This window comes from Diceros bicornis, chromosome 8 (genome assembly GCF_020826845.1).
Source record: "Diceros bicornis minor isolate mBicDic1 chromosome 8, mDicBic1.mat.cur, whole genome shotgun sequence".
NCBI classification, from domain to species: Eukaryota; Metazoa; Chordata; class Mammalia; order Perissodactyla; family Rhinocerotidae; genus Diceros; species Diceros bicornis.
Genome location: NC_080747.1, coordinates 34653526 through 34675749, shown reverse-complemented (window position 1 = coordinate 34675749; position 22224 = coordinate 34653526). Strand labels below are relative to the sequence as shown.

The window sequence follows — 22224 nt, the reverse complement described above, 5'->3', positions numbered from 1 at the left end:
ATGATTACCAATTGCTTGGTTCTCATCCAGGCAGGCCTTAGTGACCCCAAGAAGGCCAGAGGCCACAGCCATGAGTAACTCCTCTCTTCTGGTTCTTGAAAGAGGGGATGATCTGGATGAGACATCCGCCGCCTTTGACCATCAGGAATGATTTAGCTTATCTTGTTGACAACACTGCCATTACCATCCGTCTAGAAGGGTGCTACTGGCTTCTAGTACATCACAGGTATCATAGTATATAGTAAGTGCTCAACAAATTTTGACGTGGGCTGCCAGTCCATACAAAAGTATCATAAAGAAATCGGATGAATCTGAATAATTCCTTAGAACTTCAAGAACTATTGATGTTAGACCATCTATCACCCAATCCCTTAATGCTCTTCTAATCCAACCTGATCTGCCATAGTTCCAGGAGTAATCTAGAGTTAATCTCCTTTCAACAAAATTTAACAAAACAGAGATAATAGCATTCATATTGCAAAAGGATTTCTTTCAATTGTGAGCTCCTCTAGTGCATTTAAAAATACAGATTTAAAAATATTTAATTTACATACCTTCCAGGAACTTACTTCTTGTATAAAGTGTGGTAAACTAAACCTGTAACTCCTTCCTTTCTCACCACTTGAGCCCACCAACCCCGTTTTCATCCCGAAGGCCTTTAGATGACCCATGGTGTCATACTGATTTAGCTCTTTGCTGGAACACCACGTAAACTAACATTAACCCTCAGAATCACATAATTTATCAACCTAAGAATTTTTGATGGCTCAAGAACACTTTTTTAGGGTTGACTTATTCCTTAATGTTCAGCATGCTGATTGTGTATTTGAGAGATGAAGTCAAATTCAAACTGTTTTGAAGATGAGAAATTTACTTGTCCAAAGTAACACTAGTTGGTAGCCTAAAGTTACAGCCCAAGAGCTAATTTATATATCAATACATTTCTAAAAACTAAGCTAGAATTTCTTTCTTCTGCTTCCAACAACAGGAATTATAATTTTTTTTATTGTGAAATTTTTGTTGTACATTTTTTGTTTATCAGTCACCATATAAGTGCATCCCTCCACCCCTTGTGCCCACCTCCCAACCCCCTAGGCCCTGGTAACCACCAAACAGTTCTATCTGTGTGTGTGTTGGTTTATCTTCCACATTTGAGTGAAATCATGCACTATTTGTCTTTCTCTTTCTGGCTTATTTCACTTAACATAATACCCTCCAGGTCCATCCATGTTGTTGCAAATGGGACGGTTTTGTCTTTTTTTATGGCTGAGTAGTATTCCATGGTATATATATACCACATCTTCTTTATCCATTCATCAGTCGAGGGACACTTGGGTGGCTTCCATGTCTTGGCTATGGTGAATAATGCTGCGATGAACATAGGGGTGCATAAGCCTCTTTGGATTGTTGATTTCAGGTTCGTTGGGTGGATACCCAGTAGTGGGTCATAAGCTGGATCATAAGGTATTTCTATTTTTAATTTTTTGAGGCCTCTCCCTACTGTTTTCCATAGAGGCTGCACCAGTTTGCATTCCCACCAGCAGTGGATTAGGGTTCCCAATTCTCCACAGCCTCTCCAGTATTTGTTGCTTTCTGTCTTGGTGATTATAGCCATTCTAACGGGTGTGAGGTGATATCTTAGTGTGGTTTTGATTTGCATTTCCCTGATGACTAGTGATGTTGAGCATCTTTTCGTATGCCTATTGGCCATCTGTATATCTTCTTTGGAGAAGTATCTGTTCATTTCCACTGCCCATTTTTTGGTTGGGTTGTTTTATTTTTGTTATTCAGTTGTGTGAGTTCTTTATATATTATGGAGATTAATCCCTTGTCAGATATACGGTTTGCAAATATTGTTTGCCAGCTAGTGGGTTCCCTATTCATTTTGATCATGGTTTCATTTGCCTTGTAGAAGCTCTTTAAGCTGATGAAGTCCCACTTGTTTATTTTTTCTTTTGTTTCTCTTGTCTGAGTAGACATGGAATTCAAGAAGATCCCTTTATGGCTGATGGTGAGTAGTGTACTACCTATATTTTCCTCCAGGAATTTTATACTTTCAGGTCTCACCTTCAGGTCTTTGATCCATTTTTAGTTAATTTTTGTGTATGGCGAAAGAAGGTGATCTACTTTCATTCTTTGGCAAGTGGCTGTCCAGTTTTCCTGGCACCATTTATTGAAGAGAATTCCTTTCTCCACTGTATGTCCTTAGCTCCTTTGTCAAAGATTAGCTGCCCATAGATATGAGGTTTTACTTCTGGACTTTCAATTCTGTTCCATTGATCTGTGTGTCTGTTTTTGTACCAGTACCATGCTGTTTTAATTACTATCACTCTGTAGTATGTTTTGAAGTCAGGGATTGTGATGCCTCCAGCCTTGTTCTTCTTTTTCAGGATTGCTTTAGCTATATGGGGTCTTTTGTTGCCCCATATGAATTTTAGTATTCTTTGTTCTATTTCTGTGAAGAATGTCCTTGGGGTTATGATTGGGATTGCACTGAATCTGTAGATTGCTTTAGGTAGTATGGACATTTTAACTATGTTTATTCTTCCAATCCAAGTGCATGGAATATTTTTCCATTTCTTTATGTCATCATTGATTTTGCTCAATAATGTCTTTAGTTTTCATTGGATAGGTCTTTCACTTCCTTGGTTAAATTTACCCCTAGATATTTTATTCTTTTTGTTGCAGTTGTAAATGGGATTGTCTTCTTGAGTTCTCTTTCTGTTAGTTTGTTTTTGGTATATAGAAATGCAACTGATTTCTGTAAGTTGATTTTGTACCCTGCCACTTGGCTATAGTTGTTGATTATTTCTAAAAGTTTTCCAATGGATTCTTTAGGGTTTTCTATATATAAGATCATGTCATCTACAAACAGCGAGAGTTTCACTTCTTCCTTGCCTATTTGGATTCCTTTTATTCCTTTTTCTTGCCTAATTGCTCTGGCCAGAACCTCCACTACTGTGTTGAATAAGAGTGGCAAGAGTGGGCACCCTTGTCTTTTCCCTGTTTTCAGAGGGATGGCTTTCAGTTTTTCCCCATTGAGTATGATGTTGGCTGTGGGTTTGTCATATATGGCCTTTATTATGTTAAGGTGCTTTCCTTCTATACCCATTTTGTTGAGAGTTTTTATCGTAAATGGATGTTGGATCTTGTCAAAAGCCTTCTCTGCATCTATTGAGATGATCATATGATTTTTATTCCTAATTTTGTTAATGTGTTGTATCACATTGATTGATTTGCAGATGTTGAACCATCTCTGTGTCCCTGGTATAAATCCCACTTGATCATGGTGTATGATCTTTTTAATGTATTGCTGTTTTCGGTTTGCCAATGTTTTGTTGAGGATTTTTGCATCTATGTTCATCAGGGATATTGGTCTGTAGTTTTCCTTCTTAGTATTGTCTTTGCCTGGCCTTGGTATCAGGGTGATGTTGGCCTCGTAGAATGTGTTGGCAAGTGTTCCATCTTCCTCTATTTTTTGGAATAGTTTGAGAAGGATAGGTATTAAGTATTCTTCGAATGTTTGGTAAAATTCTCCAGAGAAGCCATCTGGTCCTGGACTTTTATTTTTTTGGAGGTTTTTGATTACTGTTTCAATCTCTTTACTTGTGATTGGTCTATTTAGGTTCTCTATTTCTTATTGATTCAGTTTTGGGAGATTGTATGAGTCTAGGGATTTATCCATTTCTTCTAGATTGTCCAATTTGTTGGCATATAGTTTTTCATAGTATTCTCTTATAGTCTTTTGTATTTCTGTGGTATCTGTTGTAATTTCTCCTTTTTCATTTCTAATTTTATTTACTTGAGCCTTCTCTCTTTTTTTCTTGGTGAGTCTGGCTAAGGGTTTGTCAATTTTGTTTATCTTCTCAAAGAACCAGCTCTTTGTTCCATTGATGCTTTCTACTGTTTTTTTAATTTCAATTTCCTGTATTTCTGCTCTGATTTTTATTATTTCCCTCCTTTTGCTGACTTTAGGCTTTGTTTGTTCTTCTTTTTCTAATTATGTTAGGCCTAGCCTGAGGTTGCTTATTTGGGCTTTTTCTTGTTTGTTAAGGTGGGCCTGTATTGCTATGAGTTTCCCTCTCAGGACTGCTTTTGCTGCATCCCATATGAGTTGGTACGGTGTATTTTCATTTTCATTTGTCTCCAGATATGCTTTGATTTCTCCTTTAATTTCATCAGCGATCCATTGGTGGTTTAGTAGCGTGTTGTTGAGTCTCCACAGCTTTGTCACTTTCTCGGTTTTTTCCTTGTAGTTGATTTCTAACTTCATGGCATTATGGTCTGAAAAGATGCTTATTATGATTTCAATATTCTTAAATTTATATAAGTATGGCTTGTTTCCCAACATATGGTCTATTCTTGAGAATGTTCCATGCACGCTTGAGAAGAATGTGTAATCTGCTGTGTTTGGATGGAGTGCTCTGTATATGTCTGTTAAGTCCATCTCATCTAGTTTTTCATTTAGGTCCCTTATTTCCTTATTTATTTTCTGTCTGGATGATCTGTCCATTGATGAGAGTGAGGTGTTAAGATTCCCTACTATTATTGTGTTGTTGTTAATATCTCCTTTTAGGTTTGTTAATAGTTGCTTTATGTACCTTGGTGCTCCTGTATTGGGTGCATATATATTTAAAAGTGATATGTCTTCTTGGTGGAGTGTCCCTTTTATCATTATATATTGCCCCTCTTTGTCTCTCATTACCTGTTTTATCTTGAAGTCAACTTTGTCTGATATAAGCATGGCAACACCTGCTTTCTTTTGTTGGCCATTAGCTTGGAGTATTGTCTTCCATCCTTTCACTCTGAGCCTGTGTTTGTCTTCAGAGCTGAGATGTGTTTCCTGAAGGCAGCATATTGTTGTGTCTTGTTTTTTAATCCATCACACCACTCTGTGTCTTTTTATTGGAGAGTTCAGTCCATTTACATTTAGGGTAATTATTGATATATGAGGGCTTGTTGTTGTTATTTTATCGCTCTTTTTCCGGTTCTTTTGCATTTCTTTTGTTTCTCATCCCATGTGTTTCGGACTACCAATGCAGTTTGGTAGTTCTGTATGGGGTTTCTCTTAGTTTTCTCTTTCTTTATTGTGTGTGATTCTGTTCTGATTATTTGGTTAGTGGTTACCATGAGGTTTGTATAAAAAATCTCATAGATGTGATAGTCCATTTTTTGATGGCCTCTTATTCTCTTAGACTAAGTCGATTCGATCCCTTTCCTCTTCCTCTTCTATGTTATTGTTGTTACATCTTATTGCTTCTTGTGTTGTGAGTTCGTGTTTAACATGATGAGGTTATATTTATGCTTGGTGCTTACCTTCCCTTGATCTTTGGTTTTATAATTAAGTATTTGCTAATCTATTTTGATAGAGGACTGCAATTTTTCTGGTTTTGTCTACCTATTTTCCTCCTTGTCCAAAACTTTGAATCCCCTTTCTCTTTTTTTCCTCAGGGATGAGGGCCTTCTTGAGCACTTCTTGTAGTGGGGGTCTTGTGGCAATGAACTCCCTTAGCTTTTGTTTATCTGGGATAGTTATTATTTCTCCCTCATATCTGAAAGGTATTTTTGCTGGATAGAGTATTTTTGGCTGAAAGTTTTTGTCCTTTAGAATTTTGAATATATCGTTCCACTCTCTTCTAGCCCATAAAGTTTCTGTCAAGAATTCGGCTAAGAGCCTGATAGGAAATCCTTTATATGTTATTTTTTTTTGTCTAGCTGCCCTTAATATTTTTTCTTTGTCGTTGACTTTTGCCAGCTTTACTACTATATGCCTTGGAGAAGGTCTTTTCTTGTTGATATATTTAGGAGATCTGTTGATTTCATTCACTGGTATTTCCAGCTCCTTCCCCAGGTTTGGGAAGTTCTCAGATATTATTTCTTTGAACAAGTTCTCTGCTCCTTTTTCCCTCTGGAATACCTATAATCCTTATGTTGGATTTCCTAATTGAGTCGGATAGTTCTCATAGTTTCTTCATTTCTTTTTAGTCTTAGTTTTCTTTCCCCTCCTCCTCCATCTGGAGCACTTCTGCATTGCTGTCCTCAATATTGCTAATTCTTTCCTCCATATTGTCAGCTCTGGTGCTTAAGGCTTCCAGATTTGTCTTTATCTCCTCTATTGTGTTTTTCAACTCTAAGATTTCTGATTTTTTTTTTATAGTTTCAATCTCTTTTTTGAAGAAACTCCTGATTTCACTGAATTGTCTGTCTGTGTTTTTTTGTATTTCATTAAGGTTTTTTATGATGGCTATTTTGAACTCTCTGTTGTTAAGGTTATACATTTCTGTGCTTTCCGGATTGAATTCTGAATGCTTCTCATTTTCCTTTTGGTCTGGAGATTTAATATATTTTTGCCTGGTGCCTGTCAGTGTTGGCTTACCTTTCCTCATAGTGAAAATATATGGTCACAGTTTCCTCTTGCTGCCGCTGGGTGGGGGTCAAGGGCTGTGTATTCTGGCCCACCTCAGTCTGTGGGCACTCTTGTCAGCCCCTGGCTGATCTGCAGTGTGGCTGAGTGGAGGCTGCTGGGTGGGAAGCGTGGAAACAGCTGGGGCTGGAGTGCAGCTAGAGGCTCGGGTGCGGGTGGGTTGAAGCAGCTGCAGCTGAAGTGCCGCTGGGCCAAGGAAGCTGGAACTGGAGTGCGCTGGGCCAAAGAAGCTGGAGCTGGAGTGCACTGGGCCAAAGAAGCTGGAACTGGAGTGCGCTGGGCCAAAGAAGCTGGACCTGGAGTGCACTGGGCCAAAGTCGCTGGCGCCAAGTCAGCTGGAGCCTGTGCGCAGGCCAAGCCGAAGCAGCTGGAGGGAGGAGGGGTGGTCTAGCCAAAGGAGCTGGGGGCAGGGCACAGTGGAGCTGGGGAAGCTGAGGCCGTGGCTTGGTCCAGCTGGAGCAGCTGGGGCTGTGCATGGTGGGGACTAAGCTGCCGCTGCCTCTAGTGCGGGGGCGCAGGCTCGCCCCACTGCTAGTTGGGCCTGGGCGCCTGGGAGCCGCTGCGTTGGGGACGGGGCTGAGCTGAAGCACTGCTGTGCTGAAGCACCAGTCGGCCGGGCCAGGTGGGGAAGAGGCGCTTACTTTTGCCTCCCTGATCTCAGAGGTTTCTTGCCTTGCTGTCACTCTCTGCTCTCCTGAGGGGCTAACTTGTTGAAACTACCCTCACAGCAGTTCCCCTCCCTCCGTAGGGGGATCCCCTCAGGCTGTGCAGGATCTTGGAGAGCGCCATTTCTCAAAGAGCGAGCCGCCCCTCCCCCTCCTCTGAGAGCCGCACAGTCTCAGTCTCTGGCTCGCAGTCCTTGGGGAAGGAAGGGAGCTCCTCTTACCTCCTTCCACTTCCTCTGGAGAGTCCAGCACCTCAATCCTCGGGTGTACAGCTGCCTGGGTGCTTCAGACGTCCCATGTTGTGTGAATAGCTTATGTTGGAATATGAATGTCCTTTTTGTTGTGTCTTGGGGGGAGAGTTCAATGGGGGAAGCTCACTCTGCCATGATGCTGATGTCACCAGGAACTACAGTTTTGTTTTACACTATAAGGATGCTCTCAAATATTAAAAAAAAAGATTAGGATTACTGTAATCCACCATATTAGTGCTGTTCAAAAATAGTTTCTCTGAAAATGGAACTGTTCTATATCTGCACCATCCAACATGGTAGCCCTTAGCCACATATTTAGCACCTGAAAATGTGGCTAATGCAATTGGGGAACTGAATTTTTATTTTAATTAATTTTAATGTAAACAGCCCCAAGAGATAAGTGGCTATCATACAGTAAAGCCCAGCACTATACCGTGTTACATCCTCTTGATGTAATAACTTTCAGTGAGCACAAATATATATTAGGGGATATATAATATATATATATATGTATATGTGTACAGATATACATCAAGTATCTATAAGGATACATCACAAGCATGTAACATCAGTTGCTTCTGGGAAAAGAAAATGAGTAGCTAGGGGTCAGAGTTGGGACTATGTTCCCTACATATCTGTTTGAACATTCTGAATTTTGGATATGAATATTTTATCTATTCAAATACAATTTTAAAGTATTTTTTAAAATTTTGATTAATGCTAATTTCCAAACCTTTCCATAAATTTCTTTCCTACATGGTTAAAATCTATGACCTGACAGTTGAACTAAATATTATGTTCTGGATATGCCTCTAAGGTGGCCTGTAAGTTATGCTTGAAAATAAATCTCAGAAGTGACAGACAATTCCTCGGCTTTCATAAAATGTCAATGTCACACCCCTGACCCCACCCCACAACCCCATCCCAAGCAATCCAAGTTAGATCCAGCTAGTTGTCTGACTACGGAATATTAATTTAGTTCCTTATTTTATAGCAAAATGAATATTTCATTTCTACTTTCTTTCTATACAGTGTTACTTTTCTTGGGCTCTTCTGCTCAGTAAGCAGTGACCTGTAGAGAGCCAGTCCTGAGTTCAAATCCTGACTCTACCTCTTACCAGCTGAGAGTCCTCAGGCACATCTTATATCTACTGTATCTCCGTTTCCTCATCTGCAAAAAAGTGAATAAGCTCCACTTCACCGGCTCTTTTTAAGGATTAAATGGGTTAATACATGTAAAATGGTACCTGAAATAAAGAGCTCAAATTTTCCCGTTGGTAGCTTTTATAAATCAAACAGGTATGTTTTTACTTTCAAGTCTCTTTTTTTTAATTGAGGGAAACTTGGTATATAAATAAGTTTCAGGTGTACAACATTATACTTCGACATCTGTACACCCTACAAAGTGATCACTACCAAAATTCTAGTACCATCCATCACCATACAATAGACTCCTTTCATCCATTTCACCCACCCCTCATCCCCCTCCCTTCTGGTAACCACCCATCTGTTCTCTGTAACTATGAATTTTTGTTTTGATTTGTTTAAGTCTATTTTAAAACCTCTATAAGCCCTTCAAGACATAGACACAATTCTATATTTTGCTAAGCAAATTCTAAAGTATAGTGCTTCTATTTTCAATATGTTTTGATTTTGGGGAGGGAACTGTACTCTCAAAATACCAAATTACTTTGAATAATTACTTTGGTTTAGTTTCTTGTGAAAAAGAAAAGAAAGTTGGAATTTCTACAGGATTAGTATAGAATTCAACTTGGACCCCAGTGCAGGCTGGCTCTGGGTTGTGGCTTTGGTGTTATGTTTTGTAATGTTTCCCCTTAATACACCATACAGATAAATCTCAAAAGAAATAACCTAATTAACATGTTTAAATAATCTAGTTTTCTCAAAATATAACGATAACGTTATCACTAAGGGACATAACTTTTTGGATTTGCACCTTACCAAACACATGATATCCTAACGGTACATTAATAATAGTTTTCTTTATACTGAAAACTGATTATAAAATGATTAAGAGTTGTTATATTTTGGTTCGGAAAAGCAGGAAACTTACAAACTAACAAGCATATTCAATGAATAATAAATTCTGTTCAAAAACATAGACATGATTTTTAAGGCAGAATTTATCAGATTACAAGAGTTTAGTTCTTAGCACATGAAGTAGAGAAGGATTTATGTTTAATAAACATTTATTTATCAGGGGAAAAAAAAATCCCAAACCAATAAGTGAACGGCTCTTATTTACATAAGACATTTATTACGGAAAAAAGCATCCTGAGAGACCAGGACCATCTTAATCTGCCAGCAAAATCAGACAGATTAAATACAATGAAATGGAAACAAAAATTTTCTTTTTCCATAAAACCAAGTGTACAGATGCTAGTAAACTTAAATGCAAATATAAAGGCTGCCAGACCAATCTTCTAAATAAATGCCTTCCAAAGTTCCATTTCAGAGACAGGGATGAGGGATTTAGGGGAGACAATCTTTGAATCAACATTTTACCTTCAATTCTTTGCTTCACTGACTTCTGACAGTTTGGCAAATTGGGGGTCATCACATTTAAAAGAAATGCCAAAGCTTGACGAATGCAATCTAAGATAGATAGTATAAATTCCAAATGACTGTGCAATTTTCTGTAGTTCCCAGCATTCTACCTCAAAAAGTTATCAGATTTAAAACTTAAGGCATCTCCTTTAGATGGTATAATTTTAGCAAAATGCATTATTCAAATTATGGGATAATTAAGGTAACACTAAAATCCTATAGCCAAAATTCAAGTCTTATGTCATTTTGTTATTCTGGGTTATTTGGTATGTGTGTAGAAGTATGTAGGCAGAGATTAACTTTGTTTTTGAAAAAACTAGAAAATTTTCCAATCTGATCCTATCTCAGTTTCCTCAGTTGTTAAGGAATCTCCCTCTTTGGAAATGGATACTATTGGCTACCAACATGGTCCACTTAAAAACAGGTCTCCATCCCTCATCATTCCACTGCGATGGTCTAAAAAATGTGCCACCTTACATAGTTTGGGACCTGCTACTTACAGTTGATTAGAGATCCATTCTCAGCAAGAGCTGAAAACAGGTATACTTTACCTTTGATAGTTCCCAAATTTCAGTGTAGTACAGTAGGAGTTATGAGCCCTTGACGGCCCTCTTCTCTGTCCAATATTAGTTTTGCAATTATTCAACTACAGAAGCTATTTTCCTTGAAAATATTAAGATTTATATGCTTAAATATTCAAATACTATACCTCAGGGCAAGACATAAAGTAAGAAGTATTAATTTGGAAAAAAGAAACCTGAACAACTAGATATGTATTATCTTATTTTTAAAGAAAGACACCCAAATCCATGGTTTTATATTCAAATTTGACTCTAGTTTAAAAGAGAAAAACAAAAGGACTAGTGATGTCATACATTTCCTGATTTCACAGAAATACTCAAATTCCTAGATATGCTGTACTTCTTTATGTCAAATTTTGCTTAAACAAACTTTAAAATATCAGTGCAGAACAGAACTGGGAATAAAAGTCAGAAACATAAGCGTTCAATTATTATTTAAGAACAGGTATGACTTCAATCAAAATCAGACTAGAGGGGCCGGCCTGGTTGCGCAAACGGTTAAGTGCCTGCGCTCCGCTGCAGCGGCCCGGGGTTCACTGGTTTGGATCCCTGGCGCGCACCGACGCACTGCTTGGCAAGCCATGCTGTGGCAGCATCCCATATAAAGTGGAGGAAGATGGGCATGGATGTTAGCCCAGGGCCAGTCTTCCTCGGCAAAAAAAAAAAAAAAGAAAAAGAAAAAAAAGGACTGGCAGATGTTAGTACAGGGCTGATCTCCTCACAAACACACACACAAAAATCAGACTAGAAAACTCAAAGAAATATCAGGAATTGGCCTCTTTTAGGAAGTCCTAAAAGATCTACCATTTGGAATAACTTCTGGACATCAACTTTGAGATTTTTTTTTTAGTTATTCTTGTCTAGCTATGTGAAATTTTTCAGAGTAATTTTACTAGGAGGAAATTGGATATAATTTGGTACCTTCCCATACAGCAGTGACATGAAATAAATGGCAGGTGGGAAAATGGAGAGAGGAAGACAAAGTATAGAGTGAATTATAATGGGTAAAAAATAGTTTTTAAAAAAGTAGGGGTGAAAAATTTGAAACCATAAGAACAGAGTATCAAATGGTGTGTATGTGTGTGTATATATATAAATAACAATTTTATATCTTAAAAAATAAAACTGGAATGTTATTTCACTTAAAATGTACAGCATGCAAAATGCTCTGTAATGGTAAAAAAAATGTACACCAATGTAAATTTTCACAATTTTCCAGTAAATGACATTTTTGGATCAAAAAATTATCATTACAAACCTTTTAAGCAAATGTTTATTTTTTGTTTCCAGCATTACAATTTGCTGTAATTCATAAACTTCCACGTAAGTTTTTAGACACTGACTTCACACCAGTAGTTAGGTCCTTATGTCAAGCACTCACTTATCCAGCAAAGAGCTCGCCCAGCCACCACTCTTCATGGACAATGCTCAGTGAATTGGACAATGCTACCTGAACAATTTAAAGTGCATATGAGTTGTTTTGATGAATGGAGACACAGCTGTAGTTTTGCAATAAATTTTCAATTACTGAATTACATGTTTTTTCACCTTGAAACCTTATGATCATTAGAAAGTTACTTACTTATATAATGTTATAGTCATACATTATGTTAAATGCCCATTTGTAACTGCAAGAAACTCATGTTACAGACACACTATTGACTAGGATATTATACAAAATCACGGCCACAAGTTTCCGCATGAGAGACTTACTTCTTTCTCTTAAAGCAAGAAATATCCTACAGTTCAGATTTACATAAGTAGTGCCTCTTTTTAAATAAATTAAAAATAAAATGCTGTCCTGTCTGTAAAATTATAAATATTTCTAGTCCATTTACAGAATGTTAAAATGCTTATAAATGCATTATCTCCTAGTAAATACACATTATGGCACTGAAGCCAGTTAAAAAACAAAAACAAAAAACCAGTCATCACACTGGCCTATGGAAACATCTAGGGTTATTTTATATCTTCTACCATTAGGAAAATTAAACTAAATAAGGAAAAAAAGGAAAGGTAAGAAATTTTACAAAATGGCAACTACTATGACCTAAAAAAGTGTACTGAAATGTCTTCCTTCAATTCAGTAACTAAGCCATTTCTGGAATGAACATTTATGGATACCTAGGTTACGAGAGTGTTCCTCATAGTGCTCAGGGCAAAATTACAAGGTATGTAGAAATAATTTCCACATCCTATAGGAAAGATAAACTTTGAAACGGAGTGACTGTTTAAAAAGCACAAACCAAGATTTAGCCAGAATGTTCAAGATTGGCAGGATTTCATGGAGTGAAATATTCAGTGGCAACAAAAGTAAAAATCATAATCCTATGGATGCTGCTTATTTTTACCAATGTGAAGAAAGGAAACATGATCACGAGGTACAATACACCCTGACAGACTAAAATGAGAAATTATGAACAATTTAAGTAACTAAAATGTTTCCTACTGAAACATGAAAACATGATTTCCAATTGATTCAACTTGTAACGTGTCTCTTAGAAGTCGTTTTCACTCTGTGGACCGTTGAATTGCCCTTTACATAAAATATTTCCTCCATCTTCAAAAAAGTTGCTTCTGAATGGTGACTCCTTCAGTTTGGGAGAGCAGGCTGGACAAACTTGTTTCCAAGGCTCCCTCCGAGGTGATTCATTCCGTCAAATCTATAGGATCTCCAAATCTACATGTCGAACTTCAGGATTTCGTTTCTGGAATGAAAAATCACAGCCACATTATTCAGAGCAAAACAAAACCTTATGTTTCCTTTTACTCCTTTTGATCACTAAAGCCACTGAAAACATTTGCTGAAACTATTTCATTGTAGCATACCAGAAAGACAAATATTTGCATAAAGAAAAAAATCAGATCAATAGATCAATTACACACTATAAACAGTACAGGGAGTAGTCCTACCTCCCTGAGTTTGTTCATATGTTCATTAATACAATAATGGACTAGGAATCTAGTATGTCCAAAGCACTGGAAATACACTCTTGTTCATGGTGAAAAGAAAATCACTGCAAAACAATAAGAATCAGAAAGAGTAAACTGATATTCACTTATTTTATATATTTTAGTAACAATCCATATAGTCTTGGGCCAGGCACTGTGCTAGAAAGTGGAGCTATGATTATTAAAGAAGACTGTTCCTGACCCTGAGGGACTCAGTTTAGCCAGGGAGACAAGTGTATCAATAACCATCTACGAATTAAAGCATTATACCTAATAATAACAGTTAACATTAATGAGCAGTGTCAAGTTTTGTGCTAAATAACAGGCTCCACATGCATGTGTGTGTTTTAAAATCCTTGTAATAATCCAATTATTTCCATTTTACACATGAGAAAAACGAAGTTTGAAGACATTAACTAACCTGTCCTAAGTTACAAAGCTAGTAAGTGATGGAGCCAGGATAGATTCCAGGCTCCTATTACAATGTACTAAATAATAACTCTAGGAACAAAAATGTGAGATCTGTTACTTTTGCTATGAGATCTAGAAAGACGTCACTGAGGATATAACATCTAAGCAAGGTTTGAACGTTGTGAGTTTTCCAGATAGATGCTGAAGAGGCAGACAGAAGAAACAGCATGAGCAAAGTCAGAGAGCCTGGAAAGTATGCACTGGCAGTACGGTCGAGTCAGCACAGTTGTGAAAAGGGCAGGATTAGTAACAAGGCTGGAAAGGCAGGCAGAAACCAGCTTGTGAAAAATCTTAAATGATAGCTTAAGGAATTTCAATTCAGTAACAACAAAAAATATCTTGATTACACGCCTGCTCTGTACCAGGCGCTGAAGAATATACAAAGATGAACAGGAAACGAACAGCACTTGCCTTCAATGAACTTACGTGTAGTGAGGAGACACAGGTAGGTAAGCAGGCAATTATAATATAGTCTGCTACTACAGAGCAAAGTAAAGGTTTTTGGGTTTTTTCCCCTATGAGTACATAAAATAAGGACACCTAACTCAATCTAGGGGGAACTAAAAGTGTAATACAGTGCAATATAAAGATATTATGAGAATGGAGAACAGAAAATAGTGTATAAAGTAACTAAATCTATGCCTATCAAAGAGGAAATAATGTTTAAATCAGAGAAACAGTATAAGACTTTTATGTAGAACAATGGCAATAAATATAAAATAAATAAATAAAAGTATTAAGAACAGTTATCTCTGAGAAGTAAAACTAAAGATTGAGGAGAGTGAGGCAGGCGGCCCTTATTTCTGTTAAAATCTTTTCAGTTCTGTTTGGCTTTATAAACTTTGTGTATTATTTGATAAAAATTGTAAAAATAAATCAATGCGGGAAAAAAGCTCTTCTAAGTGATTCTAATAATCAGTCAGGATTAATAATTCCTAGCTGAAAAAACAGTATCCTAAAACATTTGAATATTACTCATATTAAAGAAATTCAATTATAAAGACAAAAATCTGGTATAATACTGGAGCTTAGCTCCAGCTAGAGAATTCTATAAAGTGTACACTGGGATTGTTCTTATAATTAGTGTTGTTCAAGTGTACCCTGGGGGTACTTTCCTCTTGGATCCTGAGAGTGGGCAAGGACCCCCAAACATAGGGGGTATACTTTTGTTCTCATGTTTTCTTTATCTTAAACTATGCCCTGTGTCTAGAATTCCTTAAATTCAATATGGAATAAGGAAAGATTTCCTCAAACAGAAATGAAACTGAATTTTATTTTCCCATTCCAATCAACCCTTATCCATCCCAGTATGAGGTGAAAAATTTAAGCTGTTCAAGGAAAGTTTGAAATTATTCTATCCAAAAAGCACTACATATAACAAATGCGTACTAATAAAAATCTGATTTCAAGAAAAGGAAACTAAAAAGTTAATTTACTCTGCTTTTTTAAAATCAAGTTTTCAGAGAAAAGTAATAAAATTCCTAGAATGTAATATGCCCAATACAAAGTACATGTTTGCTAAATAAATGAATAAAAGAAATAGGATTAATATCCTTAAATTTTTATGTGTAGTGCATAATAAGATATCATGTACATAGTAGAAACTGAATAAATATCTGTTAAATAGAACTGAAAATCAATCATTGTTGTCCAACTTACAATTTTCATTCATTTATTCAACAAATACTTTTTGATCTATTTTATCCCAAGACCATTCAACATGAATTGGAACATTTTACACACTACAGACAGATTTTATTCCAACACTCATATTATGGAGAGATGAAAACCAAATTACATAATTTATTTTGTAACGCTGCAGTACTCAAGTTAAGAAAATACTATGTAAGAGGATGCAATTAGAGAAGCAAAAGACAAAGTAAAGGGCAGGCAGAGCATTTAACTGGACCATTACTTATCAGGAATTTGCAAATGCTGTGGCGTCTTCCCACTGACTCAATTTCCAACAGAATTATTTCCTCCCAAACACAAAAGACTTCATGGAGGGATAGGAGCAAGTTCTATCCACAGATTGAAATACAGAGGTAGAACAAAAAAAATTTATGTTAAATGGAGGGATAGGAGAAGGGTCTATCCATAGATTGAAATACAGAGGTAGAACAAAAAAATTTAAGTTAACAGTTCAAAGAACTTCAAAATAAGAACAAGATATATTTCACACATAATATAATACAGGGACTTTATAAATTAGCTGCTGTTATTCTTAACATCCTTACATAGAACTATGCACATAAATAGACTTTAAGGTAAAAATATCACCTATTCTAATACTTAGATCAATGGCATTACTCAACAGAGATGTCTATACTGCTGCAGAATTTTATCACTGTGTCCTTCCAAATTCAATAATTATTAATTATTATTAGAAGGCAACCATGCTTAGATACTAAAAAGGAGGGAATATGCCAACATACAAAGTTCTAGTTTTCAGAAGAAAATCAGCTTATTTTCATGACAAGAAAGAAGAATTACATTCACGCATTCTCTTGGTTTGGCACCTCAACTATGAAGAACCTTCCTTTGACTTAAGATCAGTTATGCCTTATTATCTTAGAGATGTTTGCACCTGAAAGTGGGGGTTAAACTTGGCTTCCTGGTTTGAAAGGCTAATATAACTCAAAAACACTTATGAGATAGCTCAATCTATTAATGATTTAATAGTTTCTAATTAAAGCAAAAAGTTAGCTAAACAAAACAATAAGCTTATCTGATTGCGATAAGTAAATCTAGTTAAAAATGACCAATTTGTTAATTATTCTTAAATCTGGCTTCTGACTTACTGCTTCTATTAAAAAGTGAAGCTAAAATAAAGATTTAGTTTAAAAGTCCATTATTTTCCTTGCCGAGGAAATAAAAACAGATAGAATAGAAAAGCAAAATTGATTCATTCTCAGGTCACCCTGCACAAAAACAATCATCTCACATTTTATTTAGAACAGTGGTTTTCAAAGTGTGGTCCAAGGATCTCTGGGCTCCTGAGACCTTTCAGGGAGACTCCAAGGTCAAAACTATTTTCACAAAACACTGATGTTATCTGCCTTTTGTACTATGCTGACATTTCCTCTGATCGCATAAAAGCAATGGTGGATAAAAATGCTGGCACCTTTGCACAGTTCAAGGCAACTGGCACCAAAGTATACTGGTAGTCATTGTGTCCCTTTACTGCCAGACACTCAGTTAAAAAAAAAAAAGCCAGTTTCATTTTAAAGTGTCCTTCATGAAGTAGTAAAAAGTACTGATTTATTAAACCTCAACCCTTAAGCACACTTTTAAAAATATTCTGTGACAAAATAGGAAGTATGTATAAAGCCCTTCTGCTTCATACTGAAGTCTGATACTGTCAAAAGGAAAAGGACTTGTGATTGCTTGATTTATGAGCTGAATCAGGTGCTTTTTTATCTGAACCCCATTTTCTTTTGCCAAGGAAGATTAGGCCTGAGCTAACATCTGTGCCAATCTTCCTCTATTTGGTATGTCGGTCGCCACCACAGCACAGCTAACAAGCGGTGTAGGCCTGCACCCAGGATCTGAACCCACAAACCCAGGCCACCGAAGCAGAACGTGCCGAACTTAACCACTACGCCACAGGGCCAGCCCCCTGAACACCATTTTTACTTGAAAGAATAATTAACAAACTATGATTATTCAAATTTGGGTATCTGGCAGGCATCTTCTTAAAATATGAACAAAATGAGTCTGTTACTTCAAGGAAAACAATAGTATTTGTTGCTAATGATAAAATACAAGCTTTCAAATGAAAATTAGAATGTTGGAAAACTCATATCCACCACCATGAGCATGACAGCTTCTCAATACTTAGAAATGTATCAACATTTGAAAGATGAGCATAAATTCAGTGTATCAATATTTTCCAAATGACCAACTCACGTTACAGTCATGCATGGCTTAAAAGATCTATTCAGAGTACAAAAACAGACCAACAGACTTTAATATAATAGTGTTTAGTAGAGAATTAATCATACCCAAAGAGAGGTCTGGCCTTTGCTGTTGGCTACTTGCTGTTGGAGGTGATCTCTAGGCCCTTGGAACGTCCTGCCTGATAATTATGTCTTTGTTTATCTTTTGGCCACACAGTACCTGCTCTACCTCCAGAAGGGGCTGGTGACTAAAGGTGCCAGCTCTTCCTCAGAGGGGCTGGAGATAAAAAGTCAGCTACTCAAGCAGTCAACCATGAAGCCCCAATAAAATTTCCAGATACCAAGGCTCAGTTGAGCTTCCTTGGTTGGCAATACTCTGTGCAAACTGTCACACATCATTGCCAGGAAAGTAATGCTGTCCATGATTCCATGGAGAGAGGACAACTGAAGCTCCATGTTTGGAAATCTGCCCTATGCACCTCTTCCCTTGGCTAGTATCAATCTGTGTCTTTTGATTGTAATAAACCATAACCGTGAGTATAACAGCATTCAGTGAGTTCTCTGAGTCCTTCTAGTGAATTATCAAACCTAAGGGTGGTCTTAGGAACCCCTCAAACTTTGCAATTTGTGTTAGAAACAAGGGTGGTCTTGTGGACTGTGCCCCCTAACTTCACGAACAGTATATGAAAAGTTCATTGATATGATTTCAGATTCCAAATTGCAACTAAGCTTTAAGAGGTTACCAGTGGTCAGGTTTTGGCATAATATCAAAAGAGAATATCACAATTATCTGGAAAGGCTATAAGAATACTTATGGAGGCTCATCTCTTTTCTTCATATTCTTCAACCAAAATAATATATGGCAACAGACTGAATGCAGAAGCAGATATGCGAATCTAGCTGTCAGATGTGCAACAATACCACTCTTCTCACTATTTTTTTCATTTTGGAAAATACAGTTATTTCTTGTTAAAATGTTATTTTATATTAACATGTAATAGGTTTATCATGTTTTTGTAAAGAATAAATATTTTTAAATTTCTCAGTTTTAATTTATAATTTAGTAAATATCAATAAGTAAAACTCAAATAAAAGCTCTTTGGGTCCTCAATAATTTTTAAGAATGTAAAGAGCCCTCAGACCAAAATATTTGAGAACTGCTCATCTAGAAACTTTGAAAATCATGCCTGCTAAAGCTCATGACTTAGAAAATTAACAAAATCACCTTCTTTGAAGTGTTTCTATTAATCTGATATCTAGATTCTAAAAGAAAAGACAGTAAAGTAGTGATAGAAATATTTCCCTTCAATTTTTGTTTTTCTTTCCCTTCAATTATTTATTTATTTTTTTTTTTGTGAGGAAGACCAGCCCTGAGCTAACATCCGATGCCAAGCCTCCGGTTTTTTTTGTTTTTTTTTTTTTGCTGAGGAAGACTGGCCCTGTGCTAACATCTGTGCCCATCTTCCTCCACTTTATATGGGACGCCGCCACAGCATGGCTTGACAAGCGGTGCGTCAGTGCGCGCCCGGGATCCAAACCAGTGAACCCCAGGCCGCCGCAGCAGAGTGCGCACACTTAACCGCTTGTGCCACTGGGCCAGCCCCTCTCTTCAATTTTTAATAAAGCTAAAAATGGTCAACATCAACTGAAGAAAATGCATTGCCTTAAGCTACATATGTTAAATATCACTTATAAGTTTTATTCATTGCAAACCAACAGAACTCAAATGTCAATAAATGACAATTTGAGAGCACTGAGACATTTTTAAAGGCAGTCTGATCAGGCAATACTTCAGTAGAAAACCAATAGGTTGTAATGATCTCCAACTGAACAGAAACAAACAGAAAATATACAGTAATGTCAGATGGACTAAAAGCAAGATGTATATATATGTTTAAGGTCACATTCTATTTTTCAAACTTTTGAACAGAATCTAAAGTTTCCCTTTTACCTTTCTCTAGAAACTTTTGAAGTGCTTCTTATTTAAAAACAAACAAAAAACCTTTGACTATTTTAGAACCTAAGCAAGCCGTATAGAATAGTAGTTAAAAGCACAGAATTTGGAATTGAACAACAAAGGTTCAAATCCCAATTCCCCTACTTCCAACTTCTCTACCTCAGTCATTTTCTCACCCATAACTACCAATACATCAGGAGGTTACTGAGAAGATAAAGTATACATGTAGTGCAATTAGCAAAGTGTCTGACACAGAGTAAGTGCTCAAAAAATAGTTGACATTATTATTATCATGAATACATCTTACTTTCAGTTCCTTCTCAAGTCTATCTACTTCAGCTCCTAAAGTATCAATAATATTTTCTCCATGTTTAAGCATAAAGGTCTCTAGTTCTTCAGGAGTTTTCACTTCTTGAATTTCCTATAAAGAAAATGACAGCAGGAAAACAAAATAAGTTTTTTAAAAATCATAGTGGTACACTGATATTTCTTTAAAAAAAATTATAACAAACACCATTAAGTTTAATGAAAAATGAAAAACTTTCAAGCCATAGGCAAGAGACTACCTATTTCCTAAAAAATTCAATTCAAGAAAAAATTGAGTACAATGATCCTCAGAGGTAGTAATTACGAAATTAGCAGGAAAAGAATAAACTATTCAATGAATAGTGCCAAGGCAATTATTTTTCTATAAGAAAAAAATATTAAATCCCTACCTCAGACCATTAAACAAACAAACATTTCTAAGTGGATTAAAAACCTAAGAGTAAAAAACAAACCATAAAACTTTTAGAAGAAAAAAGACAATATTTTTATGATACTGGGATAAGGAAGGATTTCTCAAGCATGATAATAAAAAGCACAGAGAAAAAGATTACAAACTTGGTATAAAATTAAAAACCACATTAAGGGCCGGCCCCGTGGCTTGGCGGTTAAGTGCGCGTGCCCTGCTACTGGCGGCCCGGGTTCGGATCCCGGGCGCACACTGACACACTGCTTCTCCAGCCATGCTGAAGCTGCGTCCCACATACAGCAACTAGAAGGATGTGCAGCTATGACACACAACTATCTACTGGGGCTTTGGGGAACAAAAAAAAAAGGAGGAGGATTGGCAACGGATGTTAGCTCAGAGCTGGTCTTCCTCAGCAAAAAAGAGGAGGATTAGCACAGATGTTAGCTCAGGGCTGACCTTCCTCACAAAAGAAAAAAAACAAACAAACAATACATTAAATCTTCTGTACAACTACAAATTGAAATGGTAAATCACAAATTAGAAAAAGACACTTGCATATACACAACTGAGGAAGGATTAGTATCCAGCATTTAAAAAATAAAATGTTTACAAATCTGTCAGAATAACAGAAATTAACTAAACAAACAAAGAAGCAAATAGAGGAATTCCCAATGCTCAATAAATTTCAGTGCTTATTAACCTCACTACTGCCAGGGAAATATAAATTAAATCAGCAAGATAATATTTCACATCTCTTGTAATGACAAAAATTTCAAAACTCTGTCAATATAATCGAATGAAAATGTAAAGCAATAGAAACTTTGATACACTGATGACGGAAATTAAATTGACACACGTTAGAGAACATTTGCCAGTATCTAGGGAAGTTGAAGATATGGTCACTCAATGGCTCACCTATTTTAAATTTAGCTCTATAATCCTCAAGAAATTCTTGCACATGAGAACAATGAAACATGGATGAGAATGCCATTGTGGCACGGTTCCTAATAGTTTAACATTGGAAACAATACAATGTCCAACTGGATAAATAAATTGCAGCATATTCATAAGATGGAATATTATATAGCAATTAAAGTAAATTAACTAGGGGTATATATATTAGCATGGAGGAATCTCAAAAACATGCCGTTAAGCAAATTGTAGAGGGAATCATACAGTATGATACCATTTATATAAATTTTTAAACATCCAAATGTTATTATTTATTATGCTAAGAAAAATATATTGAAAAGTATAAGAACCTAAATGGAAATGAGAGGTACTAAATTCAAGATAATTGTTAGTTCTAGAGATGGAGGAAGGAGAACGGGATCTAGCAGAAAACAAGGGCTTCAATTGTTTTTGTAACAATTTATTTCTTTTTTTAAGATCTTAAGCAAATACAGTAAAATGTTAAGATTTGACAAAGGCAAGTGGTAACCCCTGCACTGTTCATTATATTATCCTCTGTAAATTCTCTTTTAAACTACTCTTAAAAGCATGGGTTCTGGAGTCACAGAGATCTAAATTCATATGTGACTCCCTATTACAGCTCTGCAATTTTAGGCAAGTTACTTAATCCTTCTGTGTCTCAATTTGCCTATAAAAATGAAAATAGAATTTCTTTACCTCACGGGGTTGTTGAGAGTAAGTTAGATAACATATATAAAATGCCTGGTACATAACAAGCACTTTAATAATAAGTTTGCTCTTCTGCTGTCTC

At 36.4% G+C, this 22224-nt stretch overlaps 1 protein-coding gene across 2 annotated transcripts in view; it reads right to left on the bottom strand.

Annotated features, from left to right (window-relative positions):
* Nucleotides 1-11744: 11744 nt before the first annotated feature.
* The window catches only part of SLC30A9 (solute carrier family 30 member 9), an 85899-nt gene continuing 75419 nt past the window's right edge, over nucleotides 11745-22224 (bottom strand). For both annotated transcript variants that reach the window (XM_058546976.1, XM_058546975.1), the window contains 2 exons: nucleotides 20076-20189; nucleotides 11745-13197 (listed from right to left, as the gene is read on the bottom strand). In XM_058546976.1, the coding sequence (XP_058402959.1) occupies nucleotides 13153-13197; nucleotides 20076-20189 (159 nt within the window). In that variant the 3' untranslated portion in view covers nucleotides 11745-13152. The remainder of the gene's footprint in view (nucleotides 13198-20075; nucleotides 20190-22224) is intronic.